General features: G+C 40.7%; 1 protein-coding gene across 2 annotated transcripts in view; it reads left to right on the forward strand.

Annotated features, from left to right (window-relative positions):
- The first annotated feature begins 4,033 nt into the window (after positions 1-4,033).
- fgd5a (FYVE, RhoGEF and PH domain containing 5a) overlaps positions 4,034-25,110 on the forward strand; it is a 36,675-nt gene continuing 15,598 nt past the window's right edge. The window contains exons 1-7 of one of the 2 annotated variants that reach the window (XM_041980624.1): positions 4,034-4,382; positions 6,137-8,915; positions 17,487-17,604; positions 21,157-21,215; positions 21,577-21,607; positions 24,094-24,245; positions 24,652-24,808. In XM_041980624.1, coding sequence (XP_041836558.1) covers positions 4,373-4,382; positions 6,137-8,915; positions 17,487-17,604; positions 21,157-21,215; positions 21,577-21,607; positions 24,094-24,245; positions 24,652-24,808 — 3,306 coding nt within the window. In that variant the 5' untranslated portion in view covers positions 4,034-4,372. The remainder of the gene's footprint in view (positions 4,383-6,136; positions 8,916-17,486; positions 17,605-21,156; positions 21,216-21,576; positions 21,608-24,093; positions 24,246-24,651; positions 24,809-25,110) is intronic. The other variant, XM_041980625.1, reaches the window with a different exon arrangement.

Genomic DNA, 25,110 nt, shown 5'->3' on the forward strand with positions numbered 1-25,110 from the left:
CTTATGTTTGCTGCTCCCATTGTGTAGGGTGTCTTACACATTTTATTAAAGTAGCTGACCTTCTTGGACTACATTTCATTTTGCAAATGTGACCTATGAAATAATAAAAAAGGTTTTAGCTCCACAGCTAATGTGTTCAGCTTTTGTCTACAGGTTTAATTGCATACTTTCTCCTGCTCCATATTGTTGCATAAGTCAGATAATGCACTTTCACCTTCTACCATTCTTGCGTGACATTATATAAATGCTCTGCCAAAGACTTGTGTTTCACTTACTGAAGTATCTGCATCCTCCCAGACTCCTTTGCCTGAGAAATGCAAAAACACTCACAGGAAGAGTAAATTCGGGCTTGGGGGCTTTTTTTCTTGATTCTATTGTTTTCACTCCAGATCCTTTAGTGGTATATACAATCTGAGCATTGCTTGTGGACTGAACACTCACTTGCTGGGTTCACTCATTTTTAGATACGTACAGCACACATCTACATAAACACAACTTCCATTCAGGGAATCAGTCAGTTTTTGGTTTTCAAGGCTATTAAAAATAATAAAAGCATTCTGCACAGTTTGGATAATTACAAAACCAACCACTAAAACTCATCAGTCTCTTACAATGAGGGGTATCTATGGATGCCAATGCTCAGAGCTACTACAACAATTTCTTCTTATCCAGTAGGTGACAGCAACTCAGATGCTTCTCTATGCTGCAACATAGAAAAACACAACCAATTCATCTGTTGTTGAAGCTTGGCCTACTCTCTAGGTTTTAGGCTAATTAACCACAAAGTTGACAGCTACTGCGCCAAAACCAGCACATTTTACTACAAAGTAATAATGTTCTGCTGTGTGTGCTGAAAATGGAGTAAAGCTGCCACCTTTATCGAACACTAGACCAACACTACCTGGATTTCTGAAATTTTATATGATATAATGAGCAGCCATCTCCACATTCAGCCATTATTTGGAAAAGTTGTGTCATCTGATGATAAGTGGTTGCTTTGAAAATCCACATTTTTGGTGACTACAGCAAAAAAAAAAAAAAAAAAAAGAAGTATTTTGAACAGTCTTTTTTATTTGATATAATACCTATTTGTTGCCCAAGTGACAAAAATGATAGAGGATAGTTTGATTTGCTGTGGAGTCCTAGGTGCTTTCAGCAACAGAGACCTGATGAAGTGCTGCTCTTATTGTATAACTCTGCTGGATGTAAAGACAGTCGCTGGGGGGTTATGTGGTCCTCATACACACTGCTGACAACATGGCTTTATTTTCATTTTTGTAACAGAATACGTTTTTTTATGTGTAAAGACACCTGAGTGTCCTGCACAGGTGGCTGATATGGTTGGGTTTAATAATGTATCATCTATCTTGTCACAGTTCTTTGTGGAGAGCAACCAAGCTCTATTAATCTCGAAATAATCTCCACACTCTTCAGTTTTCTGACATTTTAATAAAGTCTGTTGTTCTATCATATCCATCTCATCTGCTCTGAAGTCTCTTAATCAGAATCCAAAGCTCGGAGCAAATACACAAGTCTCAGGGGAAGGCTGCTGCTGTCCCTTACTGGCTATGCACAGCTGGGAATCAATAAAATTTGTCAATGATGATTCGATCCATGGCATCAGTCAAATGCTTTGCCTTCCAATTACAAAGGTGTTTGAGGTCACTTTAAAATGTGAAAGACCTTTGCCAGATTGTTGTTGAGTATCACAGGGATCAATTTCTGAATCTAATAGACTGTGTTTAGTTTGCACAACAATGTAATTCAGTGCCTTCTTTTATAAGATGTACACATTCTGTACAAAAACACACACAATGTGCTTTCAAGTTATCTGCTGTATTTGAATGTGATTTTGCATAATTTTCGGCTCAATCTCATCCATTGAAAACAGTGTCTGTTCACACCAAGCAGGTGTTGTGGATTCTCTTAGTTTTGGGAATGAGTTGCTGACCTCTTTCCCCAGTCTTTTTCCTGTTTGGTGTTGTGTGTGCAGGCGAGTAGAGGGGAGATAAAGCCAGTTTGTTCCCTGTTACTACAGCATGTTTTTCTTAATATCTCCATTCGGCCTTTCTCTCCCAGTCAAGCTGCGTTCCAGGTGGGGTGACAGAGCGCAGCTACAGGCTGTCCAGGAAACTCGTATCCTCCGTCCAAAAACATGTTTTGACCGTCTGTGCCACATCTGGAGGGATATTTACTCCTAAAGCCATTCTTTTCTCCTGCAAAATGACACAATACTCTTGACAGGTTCTATTTGCACACCCTGCAAAAGCAAAACATATTTTTGCTCAAATGAAAGCAAAAAAAAAGAAAAAAAAAGGGTCATTTGTGCACGATAGGCTCTTGAGAGTAGTACATTTGGCACTGCCAAAAGACCAGAGCAGAGCTATCTTTAGTCATCCAGTTCAAAAACAAAAGGTTACTTTATGCCAGCTATAAATGTGCTACTGACACATAAAAGAAAACCTTCTTGGCTTTGGCACAACACAATAGTTGTTAAAGTATCTCACTTGTAACAGGTGGAACCCAAACAACTGAGTCACTGGGAATGAATTGTGTGTGGGGAGCATAATGCAAATGACATAACTCAGCATCCTACGCAAACAGTTTAATTACTGCAACAAACACAATAATCATCTTCAACACAAGTGATTTCCCATTAAATACCCTCTTTAGTGTTATACTAAATAATTCAGATAGTCTATCATTACACACATGAAAGCATTTATTATTTAATAAGGTGATCCTCATGCCTGTGGAAAGATAATATGAGCTGGTTGTGGAGTGAACACTCTCTAATCACCTTTTAGAATCTGACAGCACTATACGCATGCAGCGAAGTCCAATCCCTTCTGCACCAAACCATCTGGAATGGGAATTTAGCTGTGTGTAATGAATGGGTATGTGAGCCACTGCAGCAGTCAGGACCAGAGCCCTGTAGCGATTCAGTACAGTTGATTCTTTTATTGTGCTTCCCAGCTCTATCACTATCCACTTCATCACTGCTGTGTCTGCTGCTTTGTTTGACCTTCAAGTGCGTATGAGAAGGAGAAAAGAGGTGAGATGGTTCCGTTTCAACATGTGGCCATTTAACTAGCTTTGGGAGCTGTCAAATCAAAGACCCCAGGTGAATGACCATCCTGGCCTCCTAGCCAATGGCTTTTCTGCCCTTGTAATCCTACCACTACTCCCAACCTTGAGGTGTTCAAAGTTTTTTTTTTAGTGAATCAATATATCATACTCCGAGCTGCACCAGTCAATCAAATCTGTTGAAGGCTATCTAAGGGGTTAACATTACCAACCTTTCCCATCTGTTGCTAAGGAAGCCAGTTGTGCAGGAAACAGGGAGAGCAGTTTCCTGTTATGAAGAGAAGTTTTTCAAGAGTTGCATTCATTCACTCTTGCAACAGATGCTGGGTCAGGAAGCCCAGCTAACAGCAAAAGATTTTGGTGTCCTAGAGAAACTGTTTTTGGAAACTGCTTTCAGGAACCTTTCTATGCACTGTTCTGGTTCAGGAAACAATGCATGAGCAAAACATGTTGGATACAGCTGTGAGAAAACGACTTGATTTCTGAATACTGTATAAAATGCAAAGATGAGCCAATCTTTTTAAGCACAATAGAGAGCTGAGCAGCTTAGGTTTTGATTTTAGTTATGAGTTGTATTTTATTAAAGGAACACGTGCTCAAACATGGACAGCTGTCATGTAAGGTAATAATATTCTCTGTGCAGATCAACCAAAGACTTAAGTCATGGCATTGGAAGATGAATTGAACACCAATTGTGGCTTACAGCTTTATACTTATAGTGCAAATCCCCTCTTATTTTAGCAGATTTGGTGCCCTCCAGTTCAACCTTAGTTGTTCTTATATGGCGCTCTTTGAACACATCTGTGCCCTGTAACAAAACAGGATTGTGCATACGACGAAAATTATTATAATAACTTAGGTGAATAAGCTAAAATGGTGTTTAAAAAAAGAAAAAAAAGAATAAGAAGCAGAAGAAGAAAAAAAGGAAAACATCTTGCGTGGCTTGCGCTCCGTGAAGGTCCAGCCTCAGGAAGCGCCAAACAGCACCCTCCCGTTTCCACATGCACAGGAGCGCACCAGTGCTCTGCAGGAGGAGGAGTGGAGATGCACGCTGACTGAGAGCTGAGAGCTCCAGTGTCCCGCTCCGCGAGAAGAAAAGAAGCACCTTGCGCGAGTCTGCTAAAGAAGGGCAAGATGATGACTTCTTTGTCACAACTCGGTTCTCTCTCAGTATTCGCCATGTGTTTGGATTAAGTTTCCGCGTCATCTTTGGAGGTGGAGGGACAATCTGCTTTGGGGGAAAATGTGGACAACAGTAGGCTGCCGTGGATGATGATGTCCCACAATGAATGCAGGTTGGTTGTGAATGTGTGATGTGGACAATAAGAGTCCTAAAACGTAACTTTAAATGTTTCACGTTTGGCAATGCGCGTGCGTTAATGAGGGATGGTGGTGTTTATTAATGAAAGTTAATAGTGTTTGTAATTAGACTGCATTTCATCTGTTAATTTCCCGCATTTCAACTTGATGTGAGAGGTGCTCAGGTAACATACAATTTCTACAAGTTTCTATACAGCTACTGATGATGCTACTCCTGAAATGGGTGAGATAAATGGCATATAAACGATTAAGTAATAAAAATCTATTCTGTAGCAGTAGGTTTGTGTGCTATCTGTGGAAGTCCAGGAATAATGTGGATCCCATATTACCGATCTATGTTTGGGGTAAAAATAGAAATGTGTGTATTTAAACTGAGCCAGACTTTCTCTTTGAAGGTTTAACTGTTTTGCAAGAGTTGCGGCAATTTTCCCAAGTCCAAGAAAGTAAGAGCTGTTCTTCTGTGCTCAGTAACATTTCTCAAACACAATCTTTACTAATAATAAAAACTAGTTTTGTTTTCTCTGAAATGTTGTCACCAGATATCAGACAGGTTGTTATGGTTTAATGGTGACATTCATAATCAGAACAGTGTGAAATCATATCCTGTAAGTTTGGCACAGTCAAGGTCCCAGTGTCCATCTCTTCCTTTGTTTCTCAAACATTTGTTTTAATTGAATTCTTGTTGCATAATTCACATCCTGTTGTTTGCAGTTGGGTGCTTTTGTCAGACTGGGATTCTTGTTTTCTCTCCCCTCTTTTATTGTTCTTTGGCGCACTCAAAGGACCTTTTTCTGAAAAAAAGACTGTGCTCACTTATATGTGCGGTTGTGTTTCTGTGTGCGTGAGAATTGAGAAAGAATGAGGAGAAGGAAGTCCATTTGTATTGCGAATACGCATACTCCGAGAGAGGTTTATGGAGGAGTGATGGGGGGCCTCGCTGTTAATGGCCTTCCCCCATGGACATCCTGTGTGGAGTCCTTCACTGAGGCTCAGCTGGACTGGTTAATGAATCCAGAGTTCTTGAAAACAAGAGTGTTGTGATGCTAATATTAGAAAAAAAATCATTAAGGTTCTGATGAAAGTGATATATAGCTGTAAGTCTTTCAAGACACTGATGCCTGGAGAACTAAAATGAGAAAGAACAAAGCACTGGTAGAAAGACTAAGCAAAACACTAGAGATAACCCGAGTGCATGCAGGGTTTAATAGGATGTGCGTCAGGGCAGGTACTAAATAACAGGAAGAGACAGGGGTGTACATACTTTGTTACAAATGGATGTATTCCATGACAAGCCTAAATTTCATAATCAGTGTTCTGCACTAATCTGAACTGAACAATTATTTTAAAATGTCCCCCAAAGCTGGGAAAGGGGTTGTTGAAAAAACACTGAGCCCCTTAATAATTAAATATGTTGATGTTTAAAAGCAATTATAATCAGCTAATAAAGTATTTATCCAACCCTTATATAAACCCCCAATCTTTATGTGTCATTTCCCAGACGGAGGTATTATTGTTCCTCCTCCAAGTACTCGGTGGCTCTGTTGTTTTTCCTGCTGATAATGTCCCCTGCATCTCTCTGCTTGTCACAGCCTGTTGTACTGGACATAGCTTCCTCTCAGCAGTCAATACACATACATGGGCCACATTTTAACCCTTACGTAATCATAGGTAGTAAGTAAACAGTAAAAAGTACTCAAGTAACTTATTTTATTTCATTCTCCTTGTACAGATTTTCAGAATCCACTGCAAGTCCCTCGACCAAAGGTCCGCAGTCATCTCACCATCAAAGTGCAGTCCAAGCTGATGTCAAAACCTTATCCTCCTATTCATGGACCAAAACCCCCTGTCGCTCCCAAGCCCAGACCCCTGTATCAACCTCACCCACATGGAGAGCCCAGCCCTCGACAGAGTCTTTCTATCAGTAACGGAGAACTGGATCACTCCGATGGGGAGAGCGGGGATCTCCATGAAATAGCAGAGGAGAATCACAAAGAGGAGAAAAAAGAGGCAGAGGAAGGGGTTAGTGACTGTGGCGCAGGAGGAAATAAAGAGGGGTTAGCAGAAGGAGAATCTGTGGTGGGAACAGAAAAAGAAGAAATATTAGATGAAGATGGGGATGTAGACAGCGTAGGCTCCGAGGACACAGTCAAAGCTGATGATTTGATCAACACTACTGAAGATGATAACACTGACAATGACGTGATTCAGCCTGAAGCTGGTGACCACACAGATGATGAAAATGCATCAACACCTCCACTTCCTTCAACTGAACCAGAGGATGAAGCAGGGCATGAGGAAGAGGAGGGACAGCAATCAGCTAAAAAGACTGAAGAATTTTGTTGTCCTGCAGGGCATTCAGATGAAAATGCAGAAAGAAAAAACCTTAATCAAACACAGTCCAGTTATGGTGATGAGAACAAAGATAATGGACCTAATGAAGCACATATTGAGCAAAGTGAAGATATTCATGGTTGCTTAGTCACAAATGAGACTGAAATCGAAGCTGGAGGTTTTGCTTTTGGATTCAGTGTGCTTCCAACTGTAACTGAGGAATATCCCTACGATGTGATTGGCCCCACAGATGATGCTAGTGATACATGTGAATCATGTGACCCAGCCGAAACAGGGGATACAGAGGTTTGGCAACCAGAAAGAGCCACCAAGGATGTCTCTGGCTGTTTCCGATTTACAGCCAGTACTGAGGATGTGTTCGGGCCTTATTCTGTCATTGGGGCTGTTCCAGGAAATCTAAGTGGCACTGCTGACCCTGAGTGGAATCCAGATGATGATGATGATGATAAAACCTCAGCTGCAAATGAAGCTGAAACACAAGATGCCTCAAACCAGGAACCGTACTATGTGTCATCAGATGACGTGGACAAACTCGAAGACAAGCAAGCCCACTCACAAGAGTCTGAGGAGGGGGCAGAACTGTCTAATGACAAAGCAAAAGACAATGACTCAGCAGATGAATATGCAGATATTGACGATTCGCTCTGCCCAAAAGCCGAAAACTTTGATCAATCTGAATGTGTCTCATCTGAGGATTATGTCGAGATAGGTGATGAGGATGAAGAGGAGGATACGGGAAAGAAAAATATCAGAGTAAAAACTGCAAAAGAGAGGACAGCTATGCGAGAGCAGGCTTTCCGCAGCCAGAGAAAAAGCTGCCAACCTCGCCTCAGGTTGTGCAACATCACAGTGCCAGCAGACCTAGACCTAGGCCGCACCCCAGAGCTCACCAACAGGGTGGTGTTTGCCCACACCACTGAGGCCTTTGAAGAAGACATTGAAGAACTGGACTGCCATATTGTGCCTTACTATGAAGACACAGACTCAGACAGTGAAGAACATATATATGAAGAGGCTGGGTTTGACTCGGAAGGAGAGAACTTTTTGGCACTTGATCGAAAGACTATTGTCACCAGATCACGATCCTATTCTGGAAAGATTCCAGGTTATGTCCCAGAAACTGTACCAGAAGAAACTGGGACAGAATACCAGACTAATGACTACTGCACTGTAGCCTTGGATAAGAACAGTGAACCTCTCAGCCAATCACAGCAGCCAGGAGTCAACTCTGTTCCATCTGTGAAGTCTCGTCGCTTCCTGCTATACTCTCGGTCTGCAGAGGGTCCAGAATTGTCGTCGACCACCTCAACAGAGAAGGACCACTTGGTGAAAGATGAGATCAGGATAAAGAGGAAGGATGACACCCTTTCCCTTCCATGTGTCATAACCTCTTCTGGAAGCTTCTCTCAGCGTAGCCATCAGTCATCCAGCGGCATTTCCACACCAACATCTCTAGTGGACATACCTCCACCTTTTGAGCTAGCATACATCACTAAAAGACCAGTGACTAAGAGTTCACCAGCCCTCCTGGTCCAGCATGAACCCAGTGAAATACCTAAGAAGAAGAAGACCTCAATCAAACGCTTTCTGGCATTCAAGTTCAAGAAGAAGACAGATTCAAAGGGTTTTAGTGATGGAAGTGTTCGCTCCTCACGCTCTTCTTCTGAGTCCAGCCACCACGGCCCTTTGAGAGTCATAGAGCTTGATCGCAGAAGCACTGGCAGCTCTCCCCAACTTCAGTCCCGCATGGTGAACCCCCAGCAGCACCCGTCAGACCTCCCATCTACCTTTGTCCTCTACAAAGACCACCTTAGGAGAAAGGGAGACCCTAAAGCTTTTGGCAGGAGTGTCTCCAGAGTGGAGTCCTTTGAGGAGCGCTCTCGCCGCTCTGTCATGCCGCTACCTTTGACCAAACCTCGTTCCATCTCATTTCCCAGTGCAGATACCTCAGACTATGAAAACATCCCAGCCATGAGCTCAGACTATGAGAACATCCAGATTCCAGGAAGACCTGCCAGATCCCACACAGTTACAGAGTTTTTTGAGAATCCAAGCCGCACAGCAGCTCTTTGCAATGAAAATGATGGCTACGTGGATATGAACAGCTTCCCTGGGATTGACAGCAAGCTCCAGTCATCAAAAACAGACACTGAAAGGTAAGTAGAACAGTTCATTTCTTTTCTTTCATCTAAACAAAATCTTTACATCATGCCTTAACTTAAACCTGGTCTCTAGTTCTATCTAGGGATAGATGTTTATTTCCTTGCACTTAAGAAATGCCAGTAGAACTTCTAATAAGCGATGCTGCAGTGGAGAACTTTGTTTTTCCACTGCAGAATCTACCCCATCACAATGGTGCCCCATGCAGCTGTCATGATAGCGGGACTAAATACAACATCTACAAGAAAAAAAACACCTGTGTGCTTAATCGCTTATCTTGGGTTTTAGATGTAAACCTGTACTCTTGGTTTATATACTATGCTCAAAGGTTTTTGATCTGTCCACATGGGTGATGGTATAGTTAGTACAGGCAAAGTAATTAATGGATTACAGCAGGGATGGGCAACTCCAGTCCTCGAAGGTCACAGATGTTTCCTGCTCCGACACACCTGATTCGAGTTAAATAGCTCTTCTCAACAGCTTGTCGTCCAGTTCGAATTGACCCTTTAGCCTGATTCAGGGAACATCCAAAACCTGCAGGACTGTGGCCCATAAGGACCATCTCATATGGAATTTTGTTGAATTTGTTCTAAATTTGGACAAAACAAGCTATTTAAAAATGAATTAGTTTCATAGGAAAATATTAAATAGTACAGTACTGTATACAGAAATACAGCATCTATTTTAGATGATTTTATTATAATAAGCTCATAATACATTTTTATTTATGATCATTCATTGTGTTGCAGCTTATTCTGTGTTTTAAATTGTATCAACTTTGCTTTTTGCAAAAGACATGAGCTTTTATCTGAAATTGCTTGTGAACTAGTCAGATGATATACTTTGGCCATACTCATTCACTCACAAAGGCATCTATTTTTTAAATATTTTTGGGCTTTAATGGCCTTTATTTTTTAACAGTAGCTGGACAGGAAAGGTGGGTTGGAGAGAGCGGGGAAGGGTAGGCCGGGACTCAAACTTGAACACTGAGGAGCTGTAGCCTCTGTACAGGAGGAGGCCTCTCAACCAGTTGAGCTACCTCTGTATCACTGATAGATATTCTCACATTGTACTGTATCTCAAATGAGCAAAAAACAAAACCTGGATAAGTGCAGTTGGAGTCCCTTCTTGTTCAGGGTGTGTTCTGTGTGAGAAACGGGCAGCCTGTTGTGTCAAGCATCACTGGCTTTGGGAAGATGGATAATGCTTGTGGGGGAGCTTACTTCTGCTTTTCAATCAGCAAATTTAGAGGTCACATCTGGTGCTGCTGCTTCCTACGCAAGTCTGACCCGATAGGACAGGTAATGGCAATGAGGTAGCTCACTGAGTGCAGCTCGTACACATTAGCAAAAGTCATTATCGATGCAATTAAAAGTGAAGAAATGGGCAGAGGAGGGGGAGTTCATTCACACACTGAAGTGGAGGAGGTTAAAAAAAGAACGTGAGAGCACCAGAGGAGTGGAGGTGTTAATAGGAAGGAGCAGAAAACAAGGTTTACAACAATAAAGCAGAATTGTAGGTTGTCTTCTATGAACAATAGAAATAAAGCAAGAGCAGTTTCTGGTGTAATTGCTCTCCCCAACCTGACACCGATGTTTAAGTTTAGGAGGGCTTTTATTAAAGAAGCTTTCTCCTGAGTGTTTCTCTTTCACAGGGCCCTTGAGGGGGTCCAGGATTTACTGCAGTGTGTGATGGAGTGAGTAGTCACCACGATCAGACTGTACAAAATTATCCCAGCCTGCACCGCAGCTTGAGTCATTACAGAGCACAGTCTTCCCCCCATAGTCTTAATAAAAAGTTGTGTTTGATGACCTCTGTGCAGTCAAAGGGATGGGTCATTATGAAGAATTCCCATGATCATCTTGATTCAAAAAGCTTCTGCCTTAATTTATTTTTTTTACTTTTTTAGATGACCTTAGCTTATGGTTAATGAACACATAGCTTTTGTTTTTGTTTCATGGTTATTTTGCAGATTCTGTGTTTGGTAAATGTTTCAACATCTTGTTTTAAATGGTTTAAAGAAAGCAGCACACTGTATAAAAGTATGGACAGTATCTCCCAACTATCACTTTGCAGTGAGCCAGTAAACCTTGAACATAAATCTCTGAATCTGAGACCTTCCCATTTCCTAGACAACAGTTATTTGGTGCAGGCTCTTTGTGTCATAGTGATGTTATCAGTGTGGGTTATTGTGTGCTTGAGGTCTCACACAGCCCATAAGGATGCAAAGGGTCTATCCATCCTGTCACCATGCCTTCATTCCCACTGGAGATTTTCCTGTTACCAGGGGCACTCTTTGGAAAGAGGCAGGCCTGGTTTACGTTCATGTGAGGAGTGCATATATGGATGTGCCAATTCACATGTAAAAACAAAAAGAACAAAAAAAACTGCTTTTTGTTTGCTTTTGTGAGTACATCTTGCTCTAAACCCCTTTACATCTACTGCTGTATAATGTCACTCAGATGAAGATGACAGTAATTTATTAAGAACACATTCAACACAGCATGGCTGCAGACTTGAGGTACAATTGGATTTTTGTGGTGCACATAAAAGGGTTGTGCCTGCAGTCGCAGACATGCATTTTAAGGAGAGCGTACAAAGCTTCTGCCCACCAGGGCTGCCTTGTTTCTACTTGTGTGATTAATGTACACCAGTGTTTAGATGCTATGTTAACACAAACATTCAAACCAGGCAAAGAGAACCGTTAATTAGCAACCTACAATACAGTACAATGGATAAACAAAAACCACACTAATGATTCATCCTAATTCAAAACCAAAGTGCTTGTTTGCAGGTGTGTGTGTGTGTAAGTTAGATGCATATATGTGCAATCCAACTAAGTTACATCTCTGTGCTGCTTTATCAAAGATGAAGTTGCTGCTGAGGTTGCAGTCTCAGCAGAACTGTCGTTGCTAGGCAACCATGCAACAACAAATGATAGCATTAAAAACGGCATATTTATCTAGAAAGTTCAGGATTTGAGTCTTTTGCTTAGCTTAGAGACATTTCGGTGTCCCTTTAAAGTCAACTTTAAGTGGTTCAGCTTTAAGCAGATTTATGGTAATGAAGATATTCATCATTACTATACTTAGCATGACCTGCTGGTGTTTAAAGAGCTGTATATATCTGGCTTACCCTTTGGCTTCATTTTTGCCTCTAAGAGTTCAACACAAGCCTCTTAAGTGTGATGACAATGCCCTGGCATGGCCTTTAAAACACCACCTCCACCCACTGTTATGTTAGTGTTAAAAGTGATGAGGGAGCCATCTTAAGCACATTGTTGTACTGGGTGGTGTGCAATGCAGTGAGGTGGTGGACAGGGTGTGTCTCTGGCTCGCCAGGCCTGGTGCCAGTCGCTCTGAGGTCACAGCCAGGTCATCCCCGGGGAGGAAGCATGTAGCCCAGGAGCTTCCCACCAGCCTGTTTACAGGAAATGCAGGACGAGGGTGGGGCCTTGGTGGGAGGTATGGAGGTGGAGAAAAGGGAGGATAGATAGGATAAGGTGGGAGGAAGGGGGTTCGCTGTTATGGGGTGAGGGCTTTGATACTTTCCTTTAAATGACATAATGAGGTGTGGTTCAGCCAGGAAGACCATGTCTAATGTAGTTGTGCCACTTTGAACAGCTTCAGACTATCTTCAGTTCCATGGCAAGGCAAGTTTGTCCGTAGCACAATTTAATGACAGCGTGATTTAAAGTGCTTTACAGAATACAAGAAGCATAATTTAACATTAAAAAGGAAAAAAAAGAAAGAACGTTGGATTAAAAACAGTATAAAAACATGATCAAGTTTAAAATTCCAGCTTAAAAGAACCAAATGCAGATCTGGACTTATAAATAAAAACTAGTTCCATGCAGCAGAGAACAGGTGGGTCTTTACCCTGGATTTAAATAAACTCAGTGTTTCAGCTGATCTGAGGCTTTCTGGGAGTTTGTTCCAGACATGTGGAGCATAGAAGCTGAATGCAGCTTCTCCATGTCTGGTTCTGACTCTGGGAACTGATAAGAAACTGGGTCCAGTTGACCTGAGGGTTCTGGTAGGTTCATACTGGGTCAAGAGGTCACTGATGTATTTTGATTCTGTACTTTTTTTAGACCAGCAACAGAACTTTAAAGTGGTAGTTATATCTAGTTTTGTATGACTCAATCAGAGATACTGTATAGTACTTTAAAACCTCTTTATTGGGATAAGTTATAGAAATGGCAGGGCCATACTGTTATTGAAGGGGGAGAGAAATTAGATTTGAATTTCTGCATGTCCTTTTAGTAAATTCACAAAAAGAGAAATAATCTACAATACTGTAAAAAAATAAATAAATAAAGTGGGGCTTATTTTTTGTTTCTTATTTGGCTTTTTTTTTTTTTTTTTTAGTTATTTTATAAAAATATGTATAAAATAATATTCTGTCATATTTATATAATATATTTATTCTATTAAGACAGAGCTATGTCGTTTTCTTTTCCTGTTTGTTACTCAGTCTCATTTGGAGATTACAATGTGTGTCTCTATTAAATTTTATAATATAGTTATTTATTTTCCATAACTGTATTTGATGACTCACTTATGTCCACTGAAGTGGCTAATTTGTGAATATACCATCCTCATCCATCCGTATACCAGAAAATAGATGTCCACTGTAATGGACACTATGCATATTGAAGTACATTTATGGGTTGTGTGTTGCCAAGAAGCTCTGAGTTTGTGAGGAAGTGAGGAAACTTGACATAAATCTAAATTCAACGTTGCAGTTGTTTTACCATCTTTGGCTAAATAAAGGGTACTTCTACACCAGTTATTCTAACTTCATCTTACATTAGTAGTACACTTCAGAAATCTTCACTGTACATATGCTAGTGCTCTCAGATACTCACTTGTGATTGGACCAGTTGTGAATGCCATTTCACTGGTGACTTTAGTCTTTTAAAATGTCTTTTCAGCAGAAAAAAATCTTTTCTGAGATAAGCAAAGCAGTGTCACCATGAGTTCAGAGGCTGATGGATAAAGATCCCCACATCAGCATAACTGTGTATTAAGAGTGATGTGCTGCCCCATGTAAAATTAAAGACCTATGCAGAGAAATTTCTACTTAAACTATGTAATGTTCCAGACTTTTACAATTAAGAGAGATGATAAAGCTTGTATATGTGGCCCTGAATCACCACCTATCCAAATGTAGAAGAAAAGTCTGTCACATCACAACCAAGACAGCAGCAGTTAAAATCCACTGTCTTATAAATTATTTCTTACTATAGCAGCCCCACAGAAACCAGAGTCTAACCATCCTAAAAACAGCAAACATTTTAAAACTGCCTATCTACTAGTATTCCTCCTCATTGGTATCCCAGTTATCTATAGTTAGTGAGCTAATGATCCCATTCAGCTGGTCCTATTACCTCTAATAGCACCATTACAAGTGGGACAAGGCTTGTCCTAATGTATATTTCAGTACTCTGTGTTTAGCTCATTTGAGTTAGATATTACACGCACCATCAAATTCACTGTCTACCATGGTGGAATACCTTGTTCTTTCATTGTTTCCTCCTTTGAATTTGACACAGTAGATTTGTCATGTTGTTGAAAACAGCCAGCTAACAGGGAAGCATTGCCTTAATGCTCCTGTAAGAAGTTTTCTGTATTACAGCAATACAAACTCTTATTACATGTGGTAAACTAGATATTCTAAGGTGGGCAAAGATATTTTTATAATAACATCAATGTTGTAAGATATAACAAATTTGACCCATTTTTAAGAGCAATTTTCCATTTTGTGAAACATCATAAATAATTGAGATTGTGGTGATGTTCATGCTTAAAGATGAAAAGGTGAAGGTGAAACTTCTCAGCAGAGACTCACTCTCGGTCATTTGATAGATTGTATGATAAATCAGAGCTGAAGAATGAGTTCAAAGAACAGTCCCTCCAGTTTTTCTTTCCTTCCCTGCATCACCCAGGAGCCCAGGCTAGGATGACCTCTCTACTCTGAGTTCAGCCATGAGTAATGGGCTGTAGGTGCTTTCACCAGCCCACCCAATAAGGTTTATCAGTGTTTGTGTGTTGTATAGGAGAGAGAGAGAGAATGAGAGGGAGCTCTGAATGGAAATTAAGTCCACCGGGTAACTCTGTTAACCTTTAGTCTTTTAAAAGCCCTCTACTCTCCACTGAAGGCTCAAGGGGCTGTTTAAGGCATCATGGGTAAATAATCATTACATGGTAGAGTAATTGCATAATGAATTTTCATTGTACCTGTTTCATCTTATTTATACCAAACTTATAACAGTCTGTTTTATACGTCCTATAGTTTAGAGAAAGTATCTAAGTAAATAATTTCATTTGGTTAACTAAGGGAAAATATATTTGACATATCTTTTCTTGTTCTTCTCAAATACTTTTTGAAATGCTGTGAAGCAACACAAAATCTATTGACAAAGTGTTGCAGTGAGTGACTATAACTCATTGGCCTCATGAGTCAGATATCTAAATGAAATATCTGGAAATATGCATACTCCAGTGTTTTATGACTCTACCATATTCTAGCCCTAAAAGAACTGGCCAAAGTTGGTGCATTTGGTGTGGGACAAAACTCTGGCATCCTCTATTAACTGGTGTATGTATGCATAGTCTAATCATAATTATCTGCTGTTGTGATATTGTTTAATTTACAGAGTGTGGAAAGAAGGAGAGATTTAAAATGAGACATTTATACATTTCAATCTGCCAGAAGGTGGAGGGTGTATGGGGGTGGGTGACGGGAGGTGAGGTGAGGGGAGGGGTGGAGTGGTGATGGTTCCCTGGTTGACGTACGGTGGTCATCTGGTGGGGCCTGGTCCTCCTGGGCGTGGTACAGACCCTCTGCCTTGAGTGAGAGGGGCAGCTTTTTGGGCTCCTGGGCCCTGCACTCTGCCAGCTCAGAATGGCCGGTGACCAGGGGGGTCAGCAGCTGCCAGTCTTGGACTGCCGCGCCTTTGCCCGGTGACCGTGCGGGGTTCTGGCTGGGGCCTTTCTCTGCCACCTTCTGGACGGGTCTGGGGTCGTCTTGGTGGTGGGGTGACTGGGATTCGTGCTCAGGTACTGCTGCTGATCGCCCGGGTCTCTGGTCCGCCACGGTCTGCTTCTAACCTTCGTGGAGGCATGGTCGCATTTACTTGCATGATCATACTCATCTTTGAGTCCTCAGACTCTGCATGCTGACACAGTCACTGAGTTCTCCAGTGGGCTTATACACTAAGAGCTACTTTTGTTTAGGTTTTCTGTGTGTGTGTGTGTGTGTGTGTGTTTCTGGTACTCTGATTTTGCTGTGATATATGTTTGTTTGTTTCTTTTGTTTATTTTTTAGCTTGCTTGTCTCTTGTAGGTGCTCATGATGATTGTCATCATTATGTTCCTGTAAAAGCCTTAGAAAAGTCTCTGTTGTGTTTCTGTGCACACAGTTGGTCTGTTTTTGTTTGGAAAGACGGATCATTGACTTCTATCTGTTGTATCTCTGCCTTGTCTTTCTTTTTCTCTACTCTCCTTTTCATTTCTGTTCAAGCTTCTCTGTTTTGTTTTTTTTTTGTCCAGTAATATTATTTAAATTCTGTAATTCAAAATAAATAAATAATAATTTAAATAAATAATCAGATTATCAAAAGGACCCTGTATCCATAAAACTCCTCTTGGCAAAACAAATTTGTTCGACAAACTATAAAAAAATAGAGAAAATTTTTTTTTGTATGTTGCTTTTCTATATAATAAAACATTATTTTCAAAAGAACTGAAATAAACCAAATACAAGGAAATACAGTCAGTGTAAGAAGTGTGGAGTGGTAAAAACGGACGAATCCTTACAATAATTATAAAGTCAGGACCTGATGGACATTATCAGTAGTATTATATGTTTTATTACAGTACAAACAGTACTGTAATCCTCACCTTAGCAGAACTCAAGTAATAGCAAATTGCATTTCTTCAATTTTGCAAAAACTGCACTCTGCAATGTGCCATAAAATTGCCATCTAGGTTACAACTGCCAACAGTGTCACATCCATGTGTTACCTTTTTAAATCCAGTTTACCTCCTGCTGATGTGAATGCTGCCAAATATACTGGATGGTCTTAATGGACCAGAGGGCATTAATAATTAGCGCAGGTTGCATTTAAAGGGATTAAATGCAAAATGACCTGTAGTTTATCCCCCATAGGTATAATGGCACACAAAAGGAGCACACACTTGCAAAGGTCCCACCTCTGCAGGAACAGACTGGGAAAGGGATTACAGTGTGCCACTGGAGGGCTCTGCATGAGGACTGAAATGCTTAGAGATGCACACAGGAAGAAGAAAAAAACATGCATTTATAAAGAATTGGGAGCCTTGCTTGGTGTTTTGTGAATGTCCTTTGAGAATATGGTGGCTTTTTGCTCTAAGTGCACTGCTGGGGATGTGTGTCCTTCATGCTCCTTAGCAGTCCCAAATGAAAATATTCAATGTAATTTTTTATTGTTAATGCAGTGCTCGTTAACGGGTTCTTGAATACAGATGTGTTATAACAGTACTACTGTGCTGTAGTCATGCTGTCTTTTCCCCATTTGGCAGTGCCTACACAGAGCCTTTCCCAATGAACCCCACCTCTGCTGGGCAGTTAGCAGATGAGGACCACGGGCGAACCTCAGAGGAGGAAGACGGGATTGGAGAGCAAGGTTATGACCGGCAGGTAAGTGATGGAATATACTTTAGAAAAAATCAAATCAAATCAAACTTTATTTTTAAAGTGCTTTTCATGCTGAAGGCAACACTGAGTAAACATGATAAAAGAAAAACAATTTAAATTAAAATAAAACAGGCCTACTAAAATAGATAACATAGCAATAAAATAACAAAAAATGCTTATTATAGTCTCTTTTCCACACAGTCACACGCATACACATACATACACACGATTCAAGATTCAAGATTTAAAGTGTTTATTGTCATTTGCCGAGTAAGAAAACAAGTTTCCCTGAACAATGAAATTCTTACTTTGCTGTCCACACTGAATGCCACAAAAGATTCTAAAATAGAAACAAAAACAACCTAAAAAACTAGATAGAAGATAAAGATAAAATAAAAAAAATTGAGTAAGTAATCTATGTACATAGATGTGCGGCATGCTATGCACACATGCATACACACACAAACAAAGCAGTTCCCCCCCTCCCCCATTCTGCACAAACATGACTCCCTAATTTCTGTCTCTAAACTGAATGTAGGTATGAAATACTAAAAGTGATAAACATCTGGCTTGATTCTGCTGTGAGGAAGCAACATCATGGGAATCCGTCCAAACCAGGAGCCAGTTGACCCATGTCCACAGTGGCCGCCGTCATAGCAACCACCCAGATCAGGGCAGGCTGGGTTCCACACCACAGCCGTAAGGCTGCAGTGGAGGACCCCGACAAGGGCGATCACCAACCCCCAGACCGATCAGGCACTACCGCTAGCGTGGGGGATCCCCATGAGAAAAACACTGGAGTTAAAACAAAGATTAAATAACCTTAAGAAACAATAAGAACAACTAAGAGCAGTAATAATAAAAATACACATAAAGGACTTCATAAAATAATGTGCTAAAAAAAAAAAGTAATAAAATTGAATAAAATTAAAATAAAATAACAAAATTATATAAAATAAATTAAGATGAAAAAAAATTCAGTTTAAAGCTAAGCTAATGAGGTGGATGTTAAACCTCTTTTTAAAAACATCTGCAGCCCTGAGGTTCTCAGGCAGGCTGTTCCACAGACAAAGGTTGTGGAAAGAGGCCTCGCCATTTGTTTTGGTCCTCACTCTTGGAACCACTAAAAGGCCAGTATCAGAGGACTTTAGGGTCCGAGGGGGCTCATAATTTAAAAGCATGTCAGATAAATAAGAAAACCCAAGTCCATTAAGACATTTATAAACTATAAAAAGAACCTTAAAATCAATCCTGAAACGTACGATGAGCCAATGCAGTGATTTTAAAACAGGTGTAATGTGTTCCTGCCCTCCGGTCCTTCTCAGAGCGCATGCTGCTGAGTTCTGTAGTAATGGTAAGTTTGAAACAGACTTTATGGGAAGACCAGAGAGCAGGCATTATAGTAATCTATTCTACTAGAAATAAAAGCATGCATCAGCACCTCCATACTGATGAGGGAGAGAAATGGGCGGACTCCGGCGACATTTACAAGATGATAAAATCCAGTTTTTGTTACATTTCTGATGTGTGGAGTAAAGTCCAGCTCAGAGTCGAAAAGGACACCTGTTGCAAGATTTATTTTCATCAAGTGTTGTATTAAAGTTTTCACCAAGATCTTGTATTGATGATGGCCACTGTACGAAGCACATCCCAAAGATTCTCAATGGGGTTCAGGTCTGGACTCTCTGGCAGCCAATCCAAGGGTGAAAATGATGTCTCCTGTTCCCTGAACCACTCTTTCACAATCTGAGCCCCATGAATCCTGGTATTGGAATATGGCCGTGCCATCAGGGAAGATGGAATAACCTGCTCATTCAGTATATTCAGATGGTCAGCTGACCTCATTCTTTAGACACATAATGTTGCTGAACCTAGACCTGATCCTAGACCTGATTCTAGACCTGATTCTAGCAACTCCAGCAACCCCAGATCGTAGACTGCCCCACAGGCTTGTACAGTAGGCACTAGGCATGATAGCTGCATCACCTCATCTGCCTCTCTTCTTACCCTGATGCTCCATCACTCTGGACCAGGGTAGATCTGGACTCATCAGACCACATGACCTTCTTCCATTGCTACAGAGTCCAGTCTTTATTCTCCCCAACAAATTGAAGCTTTTTTCTCCGTTTTGCCTCACCGATTAGTGGTTTTCCTATGGCTACACAGCTGTTCAGTCCCAATCCCATGAGTTCCCTTCACATTGTTCCTGAAAAATGTTCTTAGTTTCACTATTAAACATATCCCAGAGTTCTACTGGTGTTTTTCTTCCATCTGATTTCACCAAACGTTTAAATGATCACCAATCACCATCATTCAAGATTTTCTTCTAACTACATTTCTCTCTGCTTTTCGAACCTGGATGAAAGTTTAATCTTCACTGGCAGTTTTTTCCACTCGTTTGAAGCATAACAGCTAAATGCTGCTTCTTCGTGTTTAGTGATCCTTCTGCAGTGGTATCTATCGTTCATGTATCACCCAGAAGGGCGACTCCTGGTAATGCTGGGATTGTTATTCCTGAAAGACTTTTTATAGTGTCACATATCAACAACTAAAATGACTTTGGCCAGAACTAATGTAACAGTGTTCCTTTACCAATTTTACATCTTTGACAGAATTGAATGTAGAGTGTCTGTTTTGTGTAACTTATTGTGTTATGTATTATATGAATAAGATTATATTGTGTCATTTTATGTCTTGTTTTAAAGAAGAAACTCTCACTATCTCTACATAACCCTTCCCTAAACTTTGTAGAAACTAAACTCTTCTTTATCCTAAGTTGTAGCAAGCAGTATAGACATACGCGCCTCACTTTTAATAATTAATAATGGGAATTATTGGATTTTCTACATTAAAACTGATTAGATGAGCCTTGAATTTTCCCCATATTTGTGCAATAAAGTGCTTTTTTCAGTAGCTCAGAGGTGGACCCCACCCGTCCTGCTGCTGTCCCAATATTAGCCTCCTCTTCTCATCATGAGACATGCATTTCCTTGTTTTCTTTTTCTTCAAAGAAGAGTTACAATAAATTGGAGAGGAAAAATGAAAAGACAGGAACAGTTTCTTTGAATTGATGTGCTTTGTGTTTGTTATTTTCCAGGAAATGAGAACCAGTGTGCCTTCAATGCAGAATTATTTGAAATACTGCACATAGGAAGAAAATAACCCTGAAAAATCTAAGGAACCTTCTTGACAAACTCCTAAATGGCCTCAATGTTATGCTTTGGCTCTTGTGTTTTGAGACCCAGTGATTAACCTGCAAATAAATGGGGAGCATTGTTGCCACCACTATACACACAGCCTCTCATAAATAATGCATCTGAATTTAAGTCTCCTATTTGCGAGAACCTTCGTGTCCGTGCTGCTATGTAATGAAATAATCAGTCTTGTTTTGACAGCTCAAAACTAAAGAAAAAGTGAATTTGGTTTTTCATCAGCCTCCTTAGCGGCTGCGTTGCTGTTCCTATTAATGTTTGAGAGGCGTAAGTGCCCACTGAGAGCCTTTAAACATTAACTGTGTTCATTCATCTCCCCCTCTTCTCCCTCCCTGTCAAACAGATTGATGGTCGATCTCGAGCGTTCTACATCGCCAAAGAGCTTGTCGACTCAGAGAGAGCGTGAGTAAATGCATGTTTGGGTTTCCTCACAAGGGTGTGTTCTCCACAGCATGCCACCACAAACACCATGCTGCATCAACATCCAGTTGTTTTTTATTTCCATACCATAAGTGTTGCAGTTCAGTTCTTTCCAGCTGTGTCTTTTCTGCTTCTATGCTAATTCACCAAGTTGCATGCAAAGCACCTGACAGCCAATTATACAGGTGTCCTGCGACACACTCAACCATTCCTCATGTAGTTTTCTAATCAGGCATGATTTAAATAATTTAATGAGTCTTGAGGAAAAATTAACATAGTTTTGGAGGATTGGAAATTTCCCTTCCTGGTTAATGTCTAATGATCTTTTCCAATTTTTTTGCAGACACGTCGGCGTCCTCAAGCACATTCAGGAGGTAAGATGTTTTTTTTTCTGCCACCACAAATGTGTCAAATCAGCTTATGGGACTATAAAAACCTCTTGAAAAAAACCTGCTGATAGGATCACATCCTGTGTGTCTGCTCCTCTGTCTCCGTCTCCTCCTCCTTCCCCCCTCCTTTGCAATGCGCAGGTTTATCAGTGTTGTTGCAGTGAGATCTACTTCCTGGTCCTGACATAGTTGTCATGTTGTATTGTGGCTTGGTCAGTAGTAAGATGATACAGCGTGCCCACTCATTTCGTGCTCAATACGTCTTTCTCAGCTGGCAAATTGGGGCCGTTTGTATTTGTGATCTCAGTCGCATGGTAAGACCAAGCTGGGCACCAAAATGAGAGTTTTCCTCTCAGTTGAGAGCAGTGTATACTTAAAGCCAGACAGAAGATTTAAATGTGAGCTGTGGTAAATCTCTGGAGTAAGGCCATGCACTAAAGCAAACTCTTGCCTTGTCTTTTCATCATTTCGTACTCACTGCCAGTCAAAACATCCCTGCAGAGTTGTGAACAGAGAAGGTTATTTAACGTTTAAAATGACATTCATACTGCAGACACCACAACAGTGAGCATAATTATTTAATATTCATTCTATTTTTTTTCACAGAAAATGTTAAATTAGCACATTTTTATTAAGATGATGGCTGAGAGTGCAAATATGACAGTCAGAGAAGCCCATCAGCCTAACCTTGAATACAGCCTGAATTCACGTGTGCAACCCTTTATCATAATTTATTAAAAGCAGCTGTTTAATTTCCTTAAACAGTAACTAATGTAAATATTATACAATGAACCTTTCTAATGAATCGAAATCTGCAGTCTCACATGATATTCAATGATACTGATTAGCTGCGATGTACTAAATTGTTTTTTAAAGCATCTGCTGCAAGCCAGCATGGACACTGGTCCATTAGATGGACCAGTGAATTTTAAAAATGTACCACACCAAAAACAGCTTTTTCTTAAAGTAAGTGAATAACCTTGATGCCTATTTCTCCTCACTTAAACTAGTTCATTGACTCTTTTTGCTGCTTTTTAAAGGTCACATTGAACGGTTATTCACCACGCTGTTGCATTATGTGTAGGTATAGCACTTAGGCATTATTACCCCACAAACTACAAACAGTGCTTTTTTGATATGTAAATTTCTGTTTGATGCAAACTGATGTCATAGTTATAACGAAAGTGAGTGATTCAGATGGAAACTACTGCAGCAGCACAACATGTACACAGTCAAGGAAAAACACAAGGAGCAGCGTTAAGTGAGGGGCACACATGAGCTATTGTTCCATTGTTTGATGAGGAATAACAAGAATACAAAGAATTTCCAGACCCTGTCTCTACATAGGAAGGGAGGCCGTGCTCCTCTTCTAAATGACTTGCCCTATAACGGCTTCAACATATGAGGCTCAGACTTATGTTTTTCTCACGTGTGACTGGTGACCTCTGAACTGATTCTCTGCTGAATAATGGCTAAACAGCTGATGAACCAAATACTTAATGTTCCTTCTTGACTGACCTTCCATGAGGAAAATGTTGATGAGTGGATGAGTGGATGCGTAAACAGGGGTGGTGTTATTCTCATTCATGGATCTGAGTGGATGTCTGTTACCTGGGAGACAGTCAAGCAGAAAAGTGATGGTCCTTTTCCACAGCAGATCAATGGTATCTAGCACATGATCGATTGTGCATGATGAATCACGTGCTTTGAAGCACCCAGTGTTACCACGTTATGTCACAGCCAATTGGAACATCTCTGTTTGTTTTACGTCTGTGCTTTACGCTGCTGACAGTTACTCCTCAGAGACAACATAGCGGGACATTAGTTTGCCTCAGTTTTACCCACACAGAAGACTGGTATTTCTCAAAGCACACCTTATAATGATTCATCTACTTTTAGATACTTTCTGAGCTCATTTGCAGAGTAGAGAAATTACATCTCTCCTGGTCTTTCACTTGATTGTGCCATAACTCATCATATTAGTCCCTTTAGTCAATGACACTGCAGCTATTAATGCCCGTTGCACATGTTTTATGTGCACTGAATGTGCTTCAAAGGAGCCAAATTAACTGCATATCAGTGATTTTCTAGCCTCTTGTCTACTGAGAAATGAAAAGTGGGGGCTTTAGTACAAAGCAGCATTGTGTCATTGAGTAAGGTCATTATGCAGCAACACCTGGTGTGCAGCGCCTGTGCAAGCAGGGCCACCTTTCCTGAATGCCTGGACGAAGCCCAAAGCACTGAGATTATATGGGGGGGTGGCAGGAAGGATGTTTAGGAGGATCTGACCTTCCTTCCATTTTTCTCTTCATTCCTCATTCCTCTGTGCTTTTCATTTCTCCTGTACTGCCTCCCTTCCTCCTCTCATCGTCACAACCATTTCCTTCATTCCTTGTTTTTCCTTTCTTACCCACACCTTTGTCTTCTCAAGAATCTCTTCTCACAAATCCTGTTTATCCTCTCTCGTGCAGGACTTTAGGTCAGCAGTGATTGAGGCAGTGGATGAGGAAGGGAAGCCGGTCTTGGAGGAGCAGAGGTTGAGTGAGATACTGGGTGTGCTCCCGCAGGTCTACAGCCTCCACAGCAGCATCTTAACTGAGCTGGAGGAGCGTGTTAGTCAGTGGTAAGATGCGTAACTGCTTATTGTGCTGTGGAAAATTGCTGTAAAGTACACTGTTAAAAATTCTCTAAAATTCCTAGATGTTCCTAGACACCAAGGACATGCACATGAGCCTCATTATTATTGAGAAATTTGCTTCGGATATGTCTTTGTAGGAGTTTTCTTCTGAAAATATGTCCATGGCTTAAGGCCACAAACGTGATTAAAAATTAGACCTCATTTCTATGGAGTGTGTTTAAGGTTTTTAAACATACAAAGCAGAAAAGCAAAAAAAAAAAAAAAAATACAAATGAAATTAAAGATTTCTGGAGTGCTTCACATTCCAGACTTTGGATTTTTGGAAGGACTCCATCTGTGCTCTAATTGATTAATGAAAATGCATTTAAATGCTTCTCTTTTCCCTGTGAAGGGAGGAGAGCCAGAAGATGGTGGATGTCATCTTGTGCCGTCGTGAGGATTTTGGGGTGTTTGACACTTACATCTCCGATTATGACCGCAGCATGTCTTTACTGGAGGATAGCTGCAGAAACAACCCGGCTTTTGCAGGCATCGTCAAGAAATTTGAGGTAAGAGTGTCTGCTGCCAAGTCTTCTTGTTTGTCTGTTTTTATTATTCAACTGTGCCAAGCGCGTGGGGATTAAGTGTTTAATTATTATAATGATCTTCCTTAAGATGGGAGCTGGAGGAAGTATTTTCACAGTCACACATTAAAATCTTGGGTTCTCTTTCCATGCTTCTGGAGGGAAAGAAAAGCCTTGTAGGAGTTTCCAGAGCAGAGATCAAACTTGGTATTTCTCCTGGCACATACTCAGTAGTTCTCAACTTATATTTTTGTCCCCCAGCTTCCACTGGGAGATAATGGCCTTTC

The sequence above is a fragment of the Melanotaenia boesemani genome, chromosome 3 (assembly GCF_017639745.1).
Source record: "Melanotaenia boesemani isolate fMelBoe1 chromosome 3, fMelBoe1.pri, whole genome shotgun sequence".
Classification (NCBI taxonomy): Eukaryota; Metazoa; Chordata; class Actinopteri; order Atheriniformes; family Melanotaeniidae; genus Melanotaenia; species Melanotaenia boesemani.